At 37.7% G+C, this 16,438-nt stretch overlaps 2 protein-coding genes across 2 annotated transcripts in view; one reads left to right on the forward strand and one right to left on the reverse strand.

The window, feature by feature from the left end:
* OFD1 (OFD1 centriole and centriolar satellite protein) overlaps positions 1-9,179 on the reverse strand; it is a 31,657-nt gene extending 22,478 nt beyond the window's left edge. The window contains exons 1-9 of the mRNA XM_088520218.1: positions 9,045-9,179; positions 6,972-7,172; positions 6,138-6,206; positions 6,019-6,049; positions 5,366-5,473; positions 4,771-4,907; positions 2,868-3,041; positions 902-1,008; positions 4-123 (exon numbers count right to left, since the gene is read on the reverse strand). Coding sequence (XP_088376344.1) covers positions 4-123; positions 902-1,008; positions 2,868-3,041; positions 4,771-4,907; positions 5,366-5,473; positions 6,019-6,049; positions 6,138-6,206; positions 6,972-7,172; positions 9,045-9,140 — 1,043 coding nt within the window. The 5' untranslated portion in view covers positions 9,141-9,179. The remainder of the gene's footprint in view (positions 1-3; positions 124-901; positions 1,009-2,867; positions 3,042-4,770; positions 4,908-5,365; positions 5,474-6,018; positions 6,050-6,137; positions 6,207-6,971; positions 7,173-9,044) is intronic.
* A 998-nt stretch (positions 9,180-10,177) lies between these two features.
* TRAPPC2 (trafficking protein particle complex subunit 2) lies at positions 10,178-13,689 on the forward strand. The gene is made up of 4 exons (XM_088520241.1): positions 10,178-10,318; positions 11,790-11,932; positions 12,788-12,875; positions 13,570-13,689. Exons 1-4 carry the CDS (start codon positions 10,226-10,228, stop codon positions 13,666-13,668), a joined length of 423 nt encoding a protein of 140 aa, XP_088376367.1. The 5' UTR covers positions 10,178-10,225; the 3' UTR covers positions 13,669-13,689.
* Positions 13,690-16,438: the final 2,749 nt, after the last annotated feature.

The following is a 16,438-nucleotide window of genomic DNA, read 5'->3' on the forward strand; positions in this document are numbered from 1 at the left end:
TACTTCATGAGTTCAGTCTTAAGTCTTTGGTCATAAGTCTCCTCTATATTCTTCACGGCAACTTCCCGACGTCGAAGTGCGTCATCGATAGTTTTATTTTTTTCTTCATGAAGTTTCTGAGTTCTGAAATGTTCATAAATATACAAACAGTGACCAGTTTTGAAGTCAAATTTTGAGGGATTTTTGGTTTTCTTTTAATAAAATTTAGAGAATTCAGAGGGTAATGTGCTTGCTTGGAGTAATGAAAAATTACCATCAGAATCTGTCATTGTCAGTCATTAAGACCAATGGCACATGCTAAACTACCCTATTTAAAATCCAGCACCAATCTATTATGCAGCTATCCTGGGGTAACTGTAACTCAGTTTCCCACACAAAAAAGTCTTCAGAAAAGATAATGTGGAGCATGCTACTCTATCAGCACCCTCTGCTGGCTTGCAGAAAAAAATAAAATTAAAACAAATTTTAAAAATTAAATAAAATATTAAATGAAAATTAAATGAAAACCTGGCAAAAAATCAATCAACTGATCAAAGGAAACTGATCTTATTAAGCACATCCATTATGCAGATATTAAAGGAAAAGTAGGATTATATGCCTCAGTGTTACAACTGCATAATGTTCCCTTCTCCCTGAACTGCAAAGCAAAAGTCTGGTTAATTGCAATGCCTCCCTGTTTTGGTTGGATTAAACAAAATAAAAAATTAGATCAAAACAAAACTAAACAAAACTCCACTGAGCTTCCCTGCTAAGAAAGACAGTTATACAGTGCTGCTGAAACACACACACACAACTCTTGGTATAGATAAAAATCTCTTTCAACTTCATAAAAGCAGCAGCATCTTGAAGCATGCTTTCCAGGAGCAACATTTAGTACTGCAAATGCCCATCAATAACTCACATTTCAAAGGCCTCGATTCTCTGCTTCAACTCTGCCTCTCTTGTTCTTATGACTTCTATATCTTTCAGTAGAGTTTGTCTCTGAGCATATACTTCTTTTGCTTCAATCTGAATGAGAAAACATTATCTTTAGTTCATATTTTATACAGTATTTGCTGTTTAATATGTTGAAACTTTCAAGGAACTTCTTCGGGAATTGGTATTATTGCAATAAATACTATTTATATATTCACAACTTGAAGTAACATGCAGAATTTAATAATTACCCCTTTTTCTCCCTTATCCTAATGTTAATCTGAGTAAAAATGTCTTGGAAGCAGATATTACCACCTATCAGTAAACACTTCCATTTTAAGAAACTACATAAGTTTAAAGTTTTCTTTTCAAATTATTCACAGAATAGAAATGTTCACATATACCTTTTTAATAAACAATTTTATGTTCTTCAAAAAGAAAACAGTGGAAAAAAAAAAGAAATGCTAAAATACCTGATTAAAGAACTGGTGATTCAACCAGCAATCCTTTTACTTTCACTATACATACATTTAATAAACTGTTAGAGGAATACTAATGATGAGCATGTTAATACCAGAAGTCACATATCTTCTTACCAATGGGGGAAAAGAAAAAGAAGAGCGTCTATTGTTCACAACATATTACTTCTCTCCAAAGAAACACTAAGTGCATGAAGAAATAAAACAGATGACTTCTTTGCCCTGGGGATGCTCCTATCAAATCTGCAAGTCTTGCACATATGCTGAAAGAATTATGTGCTCTTTCCTATGCAAAGAATAGATTTGCCAAGCTGTATTCCCTGAGCATAAAATCATCTTAGTAAAGGGTTAAGTGACCTTTTACTTTTAACACAAATATACTTGGTAGAGCTGCTGGTCTCTGTTAAGAGTCTCTACGGAAGTGAAAGTGCAAAATGTGACACGAGCAACCAAATATCCACACATAACATTTGACAGATATGCTGATCCACCTATTTTCTGAATTACTGAATTAATTTCATGCCTAAAGAGGATTGATAGCATAAAACGGGCAGCTATCCTGCAAGCTTCTAAGGATATAACCATGAAAAAAAATTTATAGAACAGCCATAAAATGTTTAATTTTCAGACTGAAAAGAGGTCAATAGCAGGGTGCTTAGAGCCTGACATGACTGCTTCAGTAATGAACCCCCTGGTGCTCTGAAGCAGGGGAAAACATGAGCAGGAAGGTGGCAACGTTGGTGGATGACTAAGTTATGGCAGGAGGAAGGTCTACTGCAGACAGCAGGGGGAATGCTAGCTAAACGGGCAATAGGACAGCAAGCAAAGCATTCTGTCAAAAACTGGAAAGTATTAGAGTCTTTGAGATGCAGTTTAGACTATGTAGTAGGTGTTGTGTACTGCATTAATACTTAGCAATCCGGCCGACACTCGAGTGTTAACAGCCTGCCCAAGCTCATCAACACGAAGTGTTCAAAGAGAAACAAGGTGACAACTTGAAACAAAGAGAAAGCTACTGAAAATACTAAATACCATGTGTAGCAATGGTATAACCTCACTATGCAGAATTTAGTTTATAAATTCTTTCAATTAATAGGAAGGATTCTACTTCAACTAAATACTGTGGTTTGGAATCAAACAAAAGTGAATGATCAATGAGCTTTGTATTAAGCAAATCTTCAGCTGCCTGAATTCAGAAAATACATTAAAATAGATTTTAAAGTAAATATCACATTTCAATCCATTTGCAGAATTATTCCTATTCTACCAAGCTCTAATTAAATATTTATCCATATGCATCTGTGTAGCTGCTAATGATATTACCCTATTTATAAGAACAAAAGTAAATTAAAAGTTTTCACTAATAAGCCAAGTAAGATCTGAATGTAGATCTCCCAAAGAACAAGGAACAGTTTAATCAATCCACTGAATCACTTGTACTACACTAAAAAATACATATATTTGGAACTTTACCTCTTGTTGTTTTTGAAGCCTCTCGATAGCATTCTTTTCACGAGATATCAGGGCTTCAGACTTGGCTTGATGGGTCCTTTCAAACTCTCGCCGTAGCTCCGAGATTTCTTTCTGGGTTTGCACTTTCTCCTCCATTTTAATCTTTGCTATTTCGACTTCTTTAAAATGTTCTAGCTTTTACAGAAAGAGAAGAGAGAATTAAATATGTCCATCTTCAAATGAACATACAATCCCTACTCATACAATGTGAATTTACTTTAGCAGCCTTTGAAATTTAATACTACAGAAGTTATATGCTAAGGCAAATTAAGAAGAAACCACATTCTTTCTTTAATTCCTCCTTTTACAGAGTCTCTATTTTTGACATTTTTGACTGGTGATGCAGTGAATGGCAGAAACAGATTGATCCTGAATCACTCAGGAACACCAGAATCCAGAATTTCACTGGAACACACACATAAAAAAAGCATGTTTCCATATAAACAAAGTTACAGAAATGGAAGTCCTGAGTCACTGATTATTAGAAAGCTTAAGCATACTAACAGCAAAGCCCATATCCTGCAGATTTACAGAAGAGTTGCATTGAACATGCCTTCATACAAAGCATTACATGCAACATATGGAAGAACAAAAAAACAAGTATAATATAAATTTAGGAGAAATGGAAGCATTCATACCTCCTCCCCCCCCCCCCTCCCAAAAAAAAAGGAATTGGAGAAACAATGAGCAAAGGAATAAAAAGAGAATTACAGAAAAATCGTGAGACAAAAAAAGCAGGTTAAGAGAGGCAAAAGAAAGCACAGTGGAGATGTCTGATCAGGAAGTTTGGGTGTGGGCATAAATTCTGTGAGAGGGGAAAAAAAAAGGCACAGTGAGACAGTACAGCCTCTTGGTACACAACTTGGATTAGAGTGGTTTCTACTAATTCACTTCACATTCCTAAATAATCTATATAAAGTCAGGTAGATATGAATCACTTCTAGACTGTATTAAGATCCCAGTCTTCTTTTTTGAAACTGCATTGCTTAAACAGAGAAAAATCTACCCACAAATCAGCATGCTTTGCATACTAGTTAGACAGAGCCTTATTCACTGCTGAGAATGAGTGAAGATCAAATGCACTAGTTTTGTAAATTTAATTCTTCATCCTTTTACTTGTTCATCACAATAAACAAACTTATCTCTTCAAACAATTTATATGCATAAGTGACTTTATAACTGCACCTAAATATTATAATTAATAACCAGCAAGTAATTTTTTCTAGCACAGCATAAAAAGAAAAAGTTGACTTTGACAGAAAATCATACAGAAAAAAAAAGATACGCAATTAAGAGAACTGCAGTACAGGGAAAGTCTCCAAAAGAGCTCTAAATTTAATCCTAGTAAGAAGAAAACCACAAAGAAAATAAAAATATTGTGGTTGTTTTGATTTTAAATTTTATGTTCAGTGTTTTGAAATAGTATGCAGATTCTAATCAGCATCAAAAACTAGCTCAACTTATATCAAACTTTACAGCAGCAATTAGCTTTTCTTGGCCACTATGCATTCTACTGAAATTGAAGCTTCAAAATCTTACTGTGAAGAAAAGAAATATTATGATTAAGCAGAGTAAACCTTTCCCCATAAAATAAAACAGAGAAAATCAAAGTGAAAATAAACTTTACCAAATTAAGAAAGAAAAAAAAAATAAGGCACATTTCCGAATTTGTATATGTCTAACAAGAAAAGATGACTGGAAAATATGCACATGCTACATCATCAATTGATTTAACCTACCCTTTTGTATTTATTATAAATCATTATTAAACTGTTTCATAACAGTTTTTATAAACTTTAAAAATGTAAGCTGCAAAGTTAAAATTAACAAATTTTGTCCTGAGGTTTGGTGACTCAAATTATACCTTTTGATACATTTCTGCTTGAAGCTGCTTCTCTATTTCTTTCTTATATTCATTAAGTTTTATCTCCAAAGATTCAAACTTCTGATGCTGGGGATAAGAGTCTGCAAACTGTTCATCAATCATCTGAAGCTTCTCAGCTATAAAAACACAATATTTGAAATACTTTTAATTAATCAGTCACCACAGCTGTCCTACCAAAGACTGCAGAGACTTGTTTATATAAAGCTCCTTAGCGCACAGGAACAGGAGCATCACCAAAAGATCCACACAGTGAAACAGCCATGACAGCAGAGAAACAACATGGAGTAACAACGCTTGCAGTTCCCTTTACATTTTCTTGAATATACTTCAGCATATAATATCAACAATTTAACTGAACACCTAAGAAAACATATGAACAATAACGGAATTGAGAATAGGGCTTTAATCTTATTTTAAGAAAGGTGAGAAAAGAATGTATGAGTGATGGGTACAACCTTCCTTATTACTATATGAATAAATGATGAATGAACACCATTCATCCAGTTTATTCATCCTTACCATTTATCCAATACTAAAATATTGCTGAATCCTTGCCTGCAAATGCTGCACTTACCAAGTGACTCTCTGTAAGGAGGCATCAAGCTTGTCTGAGTTTCTGTGTCATGACTTTCCCTACTTAAATGATGCTCAATCAGTTCCATTAAGATCTGCATAAGAAAACCTTTCAAGATCCAAAGCATTAGTTAGCATTAGTTCAAGATCCAAAGTTCGTATCAAATTGAATTTTCAAGCAAATAACTAAAAAGAAAAAAAAATCACTAAACAAAGAAAAATCATCCAATTTACAGTGAAAATTAAATAAAATCAATGCTAATAAAATATTAATATTTAAAATATTAAAAATAAAACTATTAAAATATTAATAGTTTACTATAATTATATCATTAACTCAGCAACATTTGAATGCAAAACTTCCAAAGAGCATTAAATGCAATACCTGATTACAGGTTTTTTTTTCATACACTTAGGTCATTTATTTTAGTTTCTAGGTGAATACTAACACTTCATCCACATCAAAAATACGAATGTACCATCCTGAAATACAATTTTTATTATCTTAATGTACTGTAAGTATCTTTAAAAATCCTACTAAATCCAAATTATTCAACACAAATGCATACTCAAGGAATTTAAGCTTCTATTCTGTTACTCAAAACAAGGCTGACATGACTATCTTTGTGTTCATCATATCTAAATATTATGTACCTTTTTTATTTTCCTTCTGAGTTCTCAAAGTCTGTAAGAAATAAAAGATGGTGAAAGATCCAGCCTATTCCATCACAACTGTAATTCAAGTGTATTTTTTGAATCAAAAATCATTTTACCAATGATCTGTAAAGACTTGATTTTGGATTGATCCTGATTAGTTGAAGAAGATCTTGCATAGTCAACAGCTTTGAGGGGAAAAGAAAGACAAAAAAAGATGAATTAGAGAGGGTTAACTATCTTTAAAACATTTCAAATATGTAATAGCCATTGTTTTACACTGCTATAGAATAACTTTCAATCTGAGAAAGATCTATATATCACTTTGTATTTGTAAGTGTATTTGTATCACTCCCTGAGGCTTGCTGCTCTAGTAGTATGTTTACTATTTCTGTTATCTAAGATATCTGGCAGTCAGTGTGCAACCTCATGAGGGACGGAAGCTGGGAAGAGATGGTTGTATTTTCTCCTCCACCTGGACCCAGGCTTTTGCTGCTTTACTTGCATCACTTGTAGCCACACCATATAAAGCAGATCAGCTGGGTAGTCCAAGTGACACCTTATCTCTTTGTAGCGCAGAAAATTTGATTTTCCCTTAGAAACATCTTCATCACAATATGAAGTAATAATAGTGGGGAAACAAAGGAAGGGCCAGGACTGCTCTTTTCCAGCCACAGCCTGTTGTTAGAACAGCTTAAATGGACTGTGGACCACACTTTTTCTGGGAGAGGGAAAAGGAAAAAAAAAGTCTCCTTTTAATTAGGATCAGTTCAATCAGTCTGCCACATGGCACAAAAAAAGTTTTTTAAACAGTTTTAAAGTATTTGTGAAAATAGCCCTCATCAGAGGCTGCGCTGTCACAAAAGGGAATTTTTCAATTATGCTGAAAGGTTAATATTTGCAAAGCTCCTAAAAATCTTAAAAGAGGTAAATTAAAATAGAATAAAGCTTACCTTCTTCTTCTCTAATCCACTTTCTGGAAAGAAAACAGAAAGTGAATACTCATAGCCACATCTCTGCAGATGATCTGCCACCAAACTGTTGGAAGCTGTGATCAAAAGTGAGCCATCTTCACTTGCAACAGTGCGTGGCTGAAGCTCTCCACTTAAAATCGGGTGCATTAATTCATGGATTAGCTGGTTTCGTAGCTGTGTCTGGTACAGAAAAGAAATTTTAACAATAGGTAAACAGAGAAAATGGAAGTTTTTGTTTTTCAAAGCCCTTGGGAGTCTCGCTGCATTTGTATCTGCCACATTATCACCTATTTAATAGAAAGGGAGGCAGACTAACGTTGGTAAAATTCAGACTGTTCGGGACACCGTGGTTTTCTTCAGTGCTCACTAGTGGTGCTAATGACGTTTGACTTTCCCTCAAAATATAACACTGAGAAGAAATATTGTTACCTGTGCAAACACCCACGTGAGCACCACGCCAGCACCTTCCTGCCCCAGCATCATTTTAGATGACCCCTTTTCTGTGCTCCTCCTCTCTGCTTATATGAAGCCCATCTAATGTGAGCTGTTTCAGCTATGCTTGAAAAACTCACAAATGCACCTAAACCAAGAATTCTATAGCGAAATTAGATGATAAATCAGGAAATACAGTGCTTTAATATCTTCCATTATTCTGCAGGGAAACAAAAGTGCATTAATCAAAAAATGCCTCCTGGTACTCGAAATCACACAAATATTCAATAACAAATGCAATGTAATGACGTGTACTATGATAGAAAAAGAAGTAACACGAAGTCAAAAAGGAAGAACTGTAAGAGGAAAAAATAACTTTCATTCTGTAATTATACAGTTCTATAGCAAACTATAAAGCTGTGATAGAAACAGTGTTTTAAGCTGTCAACAGCAGCTGGGCAACACTGACAAAGCTTCGCAAGTTGGTTAAAGAAACAGTATGCTTCCAAAAATGAAACACCTGATGTCTACCAAAGCTTATCACAGTTAGCTCATACTAGAATGCCCTGATGTGTTAGCAGGGCTTTTTATGGAAATAAGGTTGGTACCTGACAGAAGTGAAGACACCTGACACATTGTTACAATGGGTGCCCTCAATAACTTCTGCCTTTGTCCAGTTTCAACTAACTTTGACAGATAAAGCTGTCTCTGAGACTAGCAGCCTCTTACAAGTCTTGTGACAAAGCACAGGTGGAAAACACCAGAGGGCTAAATCCTTGTCCCTACTAAAGGGAAAGGGGAAAAAAAATCCAGCTGTTATAGAGTTATTCTTTTTGACAGGAGGTAACACTTGGCCATTCAGCATATGTGCAGCCCCAATCAACCAAGGCACATGACTTCCTAGCAGCAGTGATTGTCAGGAAAGATGACAGGAAGGTTGACAGTACTCTCACTGGAGGATGCAAGGGCATTTGCAGGAATCCACTAGAAACCCAGCTGAGCAAAGCAATAAAATATTAGGATGCATAACCCTCTAGAAAAGGAAAACAAAGCAGAAAGACTGATGTGAATAGCAAATCACTTGACAGATTTAGTTAAACCAAACAAGACAGTGATTCAAATATTACTTGTTTGGCATGGGAATCACTAAAGGAGAAAACAAACAGTCCTCACTCAGGAAAATTGCTGTAAGATTAACACTAGCATTCTTAAAGAACAGCTTATGAATGCTGCCCCTTCAATGAGTTTGACATAAAACATATGAACTAAAAAAGATATATATCTATATATATATACAGTAGCAAACAGCCTCTGTGATCTAGATGCTCCTTTCCAACGTGGAGGCTCATCTACTCTTCTCCATTCTACTTTACATTCACTGCAAACATGGAAACTTGAGAGGCCTTAGGGAAACTATTAGCCTTCCTGCAAAGACCATTCCACAATGGAAAGCCCGTTTGTATATGGGAAAAAAAAGGGGCAGAAAAGCTGAGTATGGATTACACTGCTCGGAAAAATAATACATGGAGGGGACAGTAGGAAATGCAGTTATTCCCGACGAATTTCACTGCCGGCTTTCACTGGTAGTGCAGCAGCCACGGCTGGGCACAAACCACACACCTTGAGTGTGTCCAGCACACCGCGCTTCTTAAAAGTCTGATAGAGCCTTTTCCGCAGCTCATCTTGGGACAGCGCCTCCCGTTCAGCCGAGGACATCCTGACCTAGGGCACCGGGAAAGACAACAATATAAATAAAGATAAAACAAAATCCATAGTTTTGCTGACTCGACACCCGCCCGAGAGCCTCCCGGCACCTCAGCTCGCCGGCTCCCGCCCGCGCTGCTCCGCGGGGAACCTGGGGGATGAGGGGACGCCTGGGGCCTCCCGGGGCGGCGCAGCGCCGAGCGGCACCCGGGCGCGCACGAGCCCCGCCACCGGCCCCGCCACCAGCCCGCGCCTCAGCAGCTCTCGCGAGAGCTGCCCCGCGGCGCCCCGTAGCGGCGCGGGAGCGGCCGTTGGCAGCTCTCGCGAGAGCTGCTCCGGCACTGGCGGCGGCGCCGGGCGTCACGGGGGCGCGGCGGGTGCGCGTGCGCGTGCGCGCGGCCGGGGCGTTTCCAGGTGGCCGTTGGGAGCCGTTGGAGAGCTCGCGCTCGCGGTAGGAGTCAGGAGGCCTCCGGGGCGGCCTCTCCCCATCCCCTCCCCCCGCGTCCGCTCGGGATGGCGCTGGGCCGTGACTTCTTTCTCCCTCCCTTCCAGTGAGCCCTTCAGGCCTCTCGCCCGGGGCGGGTTGCGGTGGGGTGAGGCCCACGCTGTGCGGGGGACGGTGGTGAATGCGCGGAGATCGCTGGGGTCCCCATCTCCACCCGTCCCACGTTTCCGCATCGTGTGTAGGGCCCGCGGGACGAAAAAGATGATGTTTTTCAGAGACTGGTTCACGACGGTGTTTACTTTTCACGACGGTCAGTGACATCTGCACTACTGGGAGTGCAGTCAGTAAACAAACTGACTCATTATCGCCCCTAGAATAAGTCTTTGGGTAGTAGCAATTAGAAGCACTTCCAGATGATGATAGGCTTTCCAGCTATTTCTTTTTTTCTTTTTTTTTTTCCCGCCCCCCCCCCCCCTTTTTTTAGTACTATGCCTACCTAAGCAAATGTTTATCTGCTTTTAACCAGAACTACATGTGCATGGGCATAACGTTGGCTGATTGTTAGGAGCACTTTGAGATGCATTAAGAGTTTGTAAGTGGCATTGTTAGTAAAGCACATACATCTCTTCTATAAGGAACAGTATTCTGAAGAATGTCTGGAAGCTTCTACTTCGTCATTGTGGGTCATCATGATAATCCCATATTCGAAATGGAATTTCTACCTCCTGGAAAAGTAGAATCCAAGGTGTGTGTCCCTCTTAATTTTTGGTCATTTTGTTTTATTTTTTCCCATAATACTCAGTGATGTAATTGTGGTGCATTCTCTCTGATAATTTTGCAGCGTTTTGAAAACAACTAAATGTTGTCAAAAGTCTTACTAGGATCCACTGTTTTGTTGTTTCTTTTACAGAAACTTAGTGATAGGGAGCAGAACTCTGCAGTAGTGAGTCTTTTAAAATTCCTTGACAGATTGTGCTGGTTCTCCAGGAAAAAAATGGTTTCCTTAAATATTCCACTATTGTGAAGAATATATGCTAATCATGCTTCAGTTATTACTGTCAGTGTGTAGTGCTTTTATTATGCTTGTTCATTGTCTAATGCCATTTAATGTCATTCTCTCTTTTAGGGCATCCATACACAGTAATAAGGAAAAGTAAGGGGTATAAATATGAAAGGAGTATTTTATTCCTTTGAATATTTATAGTACCAAAAAAAAAAAAAAACCTTTAGCCCTTGTTTAGTGGTCATCCTTTTTTTCAGTAAGGAAGGTTTAAAATGTATATCGGCTAATATGGATTTGAGAGTATGAGAAATGTAAGACTACTCAGTATATAGTGGGAAAAGAACAAATCTATATATTGTGATATTGCATCAGACAATCATTACAGTTCAGAATAAAAGTGCATGCATTTGTGTGTGACCCTAAGTTTACTCCTGAGAGAATCTAAACTTGATATGCACTGAAAAAAATGGCAAGCATTGGCAACTATCAGTTTTGTTTGAGAGAGATACCATTTAAGAACAAATTCCCTGCACTCCTGAAGTAAACACCTTGCATGTACACGTAAATCAGCACAAGCTTTTGCTCCTTGAGCTTTGCTGCTTAGCCTGTTGCTCAGGGTATTTTTATAGAATTGGCAAAGCTGTTAGCGGTCTGAGTCAAACTGTTTTTGGGAGAAGAACATCATGTACTGAAAGCACGAGAGCAGCACTAACAGTAACCCTGGCTTACAAGAAACCATGCAAGGTAGCTGCTGTTTCCACTCTAATAGACACTGACAGGATGGCTTAATCCCATGTTTCTTCTGAGTGGATGCCTGTTAATGTTCTAGTATGATTGAGTAAATGACTTTCTCGACACAACTTTTACTGGTATTTTGCACCTCTGTGTGTAGTGAATGAGTTTACCCGTTGGTAAATGTCAGGGAATCCATATGTAAACTCCTTGACATATAAATGCACAGAAAGCAGGCTTTATTGGTTCTACTGTGCCCAACACTATTTTGGTGTTGCTTCACCTTTTTTATCTTGAAATCAAAAATTGTAACTACAAGTTATGCAATTTAAGTTAATCAAAAGATGGCTTATATGTTACGTGAAGTTTTATAGCACTGTTTTCTGCCACTTGAACACTGGTTGTTTAGCAGCTTAAGCAATTTTTCGTTTGGATTTAACTTCCTGAATTAGTAATCCTTTGTTTTCCAAAAATGTATTAGGATGATCACCGCCATCTCAACCAGTTCATTGCCCATGCGGCTCTTGACCTAGTAGATGAGAACATGTGGCTTTCTAACAACATGTATCTGAAGACTGTGGACAAGTTTAATGAGTGGTTTGTTTCTGCTTTTGTCACAGCTGGACATATCCTTCCTTCCCTCTTCTCTCTTCCTGTAATTACGTAGCTTTTTGACAGAAAGTGAAAAATTAGATGCAATGGCTTTAGAACAGGTTTCTCTGCTAGTTTCAGCTATTTTTCTTAGAATCACCAACTTCAGGAGGAAGTAAGTTGGTAGGCACAGCTGTTACTGCAGATTGGACCTGATGGCAAAGATCTTTCCTTTTTGGAGGAATTGAAATAGCTTAATGAAATGTGAGGATGACATGAAGTAGAGGAAAGAGGAATGAGAGGGGAATGGTATGAGAAGGGTCTGTGTGAACTTTTCTTTTACTTATATCCATTTGAATAGTTCTGCAGAGAAAAAGCATCGATAAACATGCTTGGTGTAAATCATCCGTATTTTGAAAATACTAGTATCAAACTAGTATCAAAGTTTGATCTTGTAATCTTGAAAATGTAATCCTGAAGGTGTTTATTGTGAAACATTTTTTATTATTATTTATAGCAAGTAATCTTGAATGTCATTATAATTTCAGGGATGTAGGGCAAATTTGCCAAGAAGATCATTCCAATTCAGTATAGTCTATCTTTAAAAATAATAAGCTTGAGTGCAGAGGCGATTCCTTTTGTTTTCAAATGGAGGATTTTTAAAATATAAGTGCAAACATAATACTTTCTAAATTTCAGTGCTTCAGGTATTTCTTTAAATGATTTCTCCCATAGAGTCAGTGCTGTTTCATGTACAGCTAAACATTTTACATATGTGCAGAATTAGGTGTAAATATTTATCTCAAAGATGTGTTAAATTTTGTCTTTTTTATTTGTAAAATTACTTGGAGGAATGCTGATAAATGTTAAGTTGTCCTTAATGGCTTTACATATGAGATTTATAATGCTTCATGATGTAAGACAAGAAGATGGAATAAAGAACTTCTTTAATGATGTCTATGACTTATATATAAAGGTAAGAACCAATTTCTTATGAACTCTTGGTAATGTTTTTAAGTGTGTGTTCTGTTGTACGTGCTTAAACATGTATATACTACCATGTATTTTTAGGCTAGTGCAAAAAGCATCCATCCTATTGCAGAAGCTACAGTTGATAATGCATGACAAATACTATACTACTATTTAACAAGAGTAAATTTTTCTAAATTCTTTATAAATTACGCCACTTCAGATTTTTTTTTCATTTACTCTACTGATTTGGGGCAGTATTTTATCACTTATGGTGATAATGAAAGTAAAGGACTGTCTCAAGTAGGAGTAACCCATGTTTTCAAACAAGGATATGTTTCTACTAGATGAAGCACCTGCAAACATTGATTTCAAGATGGTCATCTCAGCCTCTTACCAAGACTCAAGTGGTGCCACTTTTCAACAGTGAAGTTTCCACCAGTGTCATGATTGATTATTTCCTAGGATCTTTTACTAAGATCTTACTAGGATCTTTTACTGTTTTTTTCACATACATTGGGAGAATACAAAGGCGAGTGACTTACTTGAAAATCAGGATTTGTGTGTTCTGTGCTTTAAATGGCACTAACTAGTCAGAAAACTAGTACTAGTTGTCATTGAAAATGTTTTTTTTTTGTTGTTTTTTTTTTCTCCCCGCTCTGGATATTGTGTATACTTATGAGTTTTTCTTCTTTCCTCAGTTTGCAATGAATCCATTTTATGAACCTAATTCTCCTATTCGATCAAGTGCCTTTGAAAGGAAAGTGCAGTTCCTTGGGAAGAAACACCTTTTAAGCTGAATAAATAACTTTCCTAAGTGAGTGCTTTTTTTGTACCTTTCTGATTATTTGAACTGTAGTACTTTGGGTTAGTTCTCAGCACATCTGACACTCGTCTTTCTGAAGATTGACAATTGAATTTTGAAGAAGCTTTTTTTCTGCTGATACTAATAAAAACAACTCAGCTTCTCTAGTTAAAGATGCAGCTTAGGAAGTTTCCTTTTTATATCTTAGGAAAATTACGTTTAAAAATGTCAGGCTGCATAGCTATGCTTTGAGACATGAGGGATGTCGATGCATATGCAAACTTTAAGCCTCTGTTAGGGGGTGGGAGGAAGTCAGTTGTAAACACAAAAGATGTCTCACTCTTGTGGTTTATTATGAGCAAAAGGGGAATTTTTGATTGTTTGGCATAAATGCTTAATTTTGTTATAAAGCTTCCTACTTGCAGTCCTTAGCTAGAAAACTTACTCTGAAGACCATCAGACTAATTTTACTCTTCATGATATTAAATCAGGTATATAACAATATTGTAATATATGTATATAAAGTGCTAAATATAAAGGAATGAGAAGGGGTATGAGCAAAAGCTCTGCAATGTTATCTTCAGTCAGCAAGTTCTAAAGCTTGTGAAATTGCAAATTACCAGATGTTCAGTGCGATCCTCATTAAGATGCAGTGTTGTATCAGTGAATAAAGTAGACCAAAACAGTTCTGTTTCCCTTACTTTCAGTCTACTTTACAGGTAGAAACAAATACTAATGTACATGTTTTAAAACCACCTTTTCCCTGAAACTCATTTGTTAAGGTTTCAAAAAAGCATTATTTGGCCTACCTGGCCACTACTCCATTATGAACTGTGGTTAGGGATTCTTTTTGCAAAACTTGTCATCATTCCAAAACAATAATTTTGCAAATATGCACCTAATATTTTCATTCATTTTACGATTTTTTTAAATAGTCAGGGTTTTTTTCTAGCAAAATTGTATAAACTATTTTCTTGCATCTTTTGTTTGAATGTTTGAAAAGAAATTTCCAAAGGAAGTGGCAAGCTGTTCTAGGCACTACATTTCCCATAGTCTGTATGATTTAAGCAACTGTGTGAATAGGTGATTCAAATGTATAGTTATTATTTCTTTGTAAAGTATGCTTACTGCTGTCACTGTAAAATATACATGATAAAAGTATCAAGTTAATATATTAAAATTCAGATGTTCATCTTAAATAAAATGTGATATGATGAGGTATGGATGCCTGTTGAGTGTATTTGAAATGATTTAGGAGAAAACTAAATCTGCTGCCTTTATTAGAGGGATAGGAAGTGAAGATGGGAATACTTCTCGGGCCGTTTTCTACCTCCTCCTTCCCCCTTGTGATATTAACTGTACCACTTAAAACATTGTATATGTCAATTAAGTTTCTTAATTAGAAAGTACTAGCTGTTGAAAATAAGAATTACCCTACTTGCAGAGATCTAAGAGTGAAGCAAATATAAGAGAACAACTTCCTTTTAAGTCACCCGATTGATAGACTACTAACAGTGTAGGTGCCCTGGGGAAATAATGTTATAGTCCTTCTTGCGATAACAAGAAGGTAAAACTAAAGGATTAGTGCTGAGTTTGTCACTCAAGAAGTGGGATAATCTTATTCTTTGCTGCTACTATAGTAGGAAATTTTATAAAAGAAAAGCATTTTATCCCTTATATCTTAAAGCAATTAGGGTAAGGGTGTCTTTTCTCTGACTTTCCAACCCTTAATTCTTCTTACTCTGAAACTAGGAGCTGTGAAGGGCAAGGTAAGTCCTCTAAACTTCCATAAAAAACAGGTTGTTAAGAGTCCATGGAGGGGGGAAATGACAACCCCTCTGTTAGTCACTATAGTATTTGTGGTGAGGAACTCCCTCCTAGGAATTTCCAAGAATCCAGGTTGGGTCTCTGTGATTCCCCAGCACACAGAGCCGTCACGTGGTGTGTTGTTACTTTCTGCGCTAAGCTGAAAGATTGCTATCTGGAAGTAGCAGGGGAGGGCTGAGTTGTAACCCTAGCCACAAGTCTGCTGTAGCAGTGAAATAACTAGTTCCAGAAGGAATCGGGAACCGTTTTTCACAGAATTGCAGAATAGTTGAGGTTGGAGGGGACCTCTACAGATCATCTAGTCCAACTCCCCTGCTCCAGGAGGGACACCTAGAGCACATGGCACAGGCTGGCATCCAGAGGGGTTTTTAAGATCCCCAGAGGAGACTCCACAACCTCTCTGGGCAGCCTGTTCCAGGGCTCTGTCACCCTCACAGGAAAATTCTTCCTCATACGGAGATAAAACCTCCTGCATTTCAACTTACACCCGTTACCCCCCTCGTCCTGTCAGCAGCCACCACCGAGAAGAGTTTGGCCCCATCCTCCCTACATTCTCCCCTCAGCTACTTGAACATGTTGATCAAATCTCCTCTCAGCCTTCTCCAGACTAAACAGGCCCAGCTCACTTAGTCTTTCCTCATATGACAAATGCTCCAGCCCCTTAATGATCTTTGTCGCTCTACACTGGACCCTCTCTAGAAGCTCCACGTCCCTCCTATACTGGGGAGCCCAGAACTGCACCCAATACTCCAGGTGCAGCCTCACCAGAGCTGAGCAGAGGGGCAGGATCCCCTCCCTCCACCTGCTGGCAACGCTCCTCCTGATGCAGGCCAGGATCCCTTTGGCCTTCTTGGCCACGAGGGCACATTGCTGCCTCATGGTTAACTTGTTGTCAACCAGGACTCCCAAATCCCTCTCCACGGAGCTGCTTTCCAGCA

The sequence above is a fragment of the Tinamus guttatus genome, unplaced genomic scaffold (assembly GCF_059628265.1).
Source record: "Tinamus guttatus ecotype Peru unplaced genomic scaffold, ASM5962826v1 Tinamus_guttatus_pri_ptg000083l, whole genome shotgun sequence".
Taxonomy (NCBI): domain Eukaryota; kingdom Metazoa; phylum Chordata; class Aves; order Tinamiformes; family Tinamidae; genus Tinamus; species Tinamus guttatus.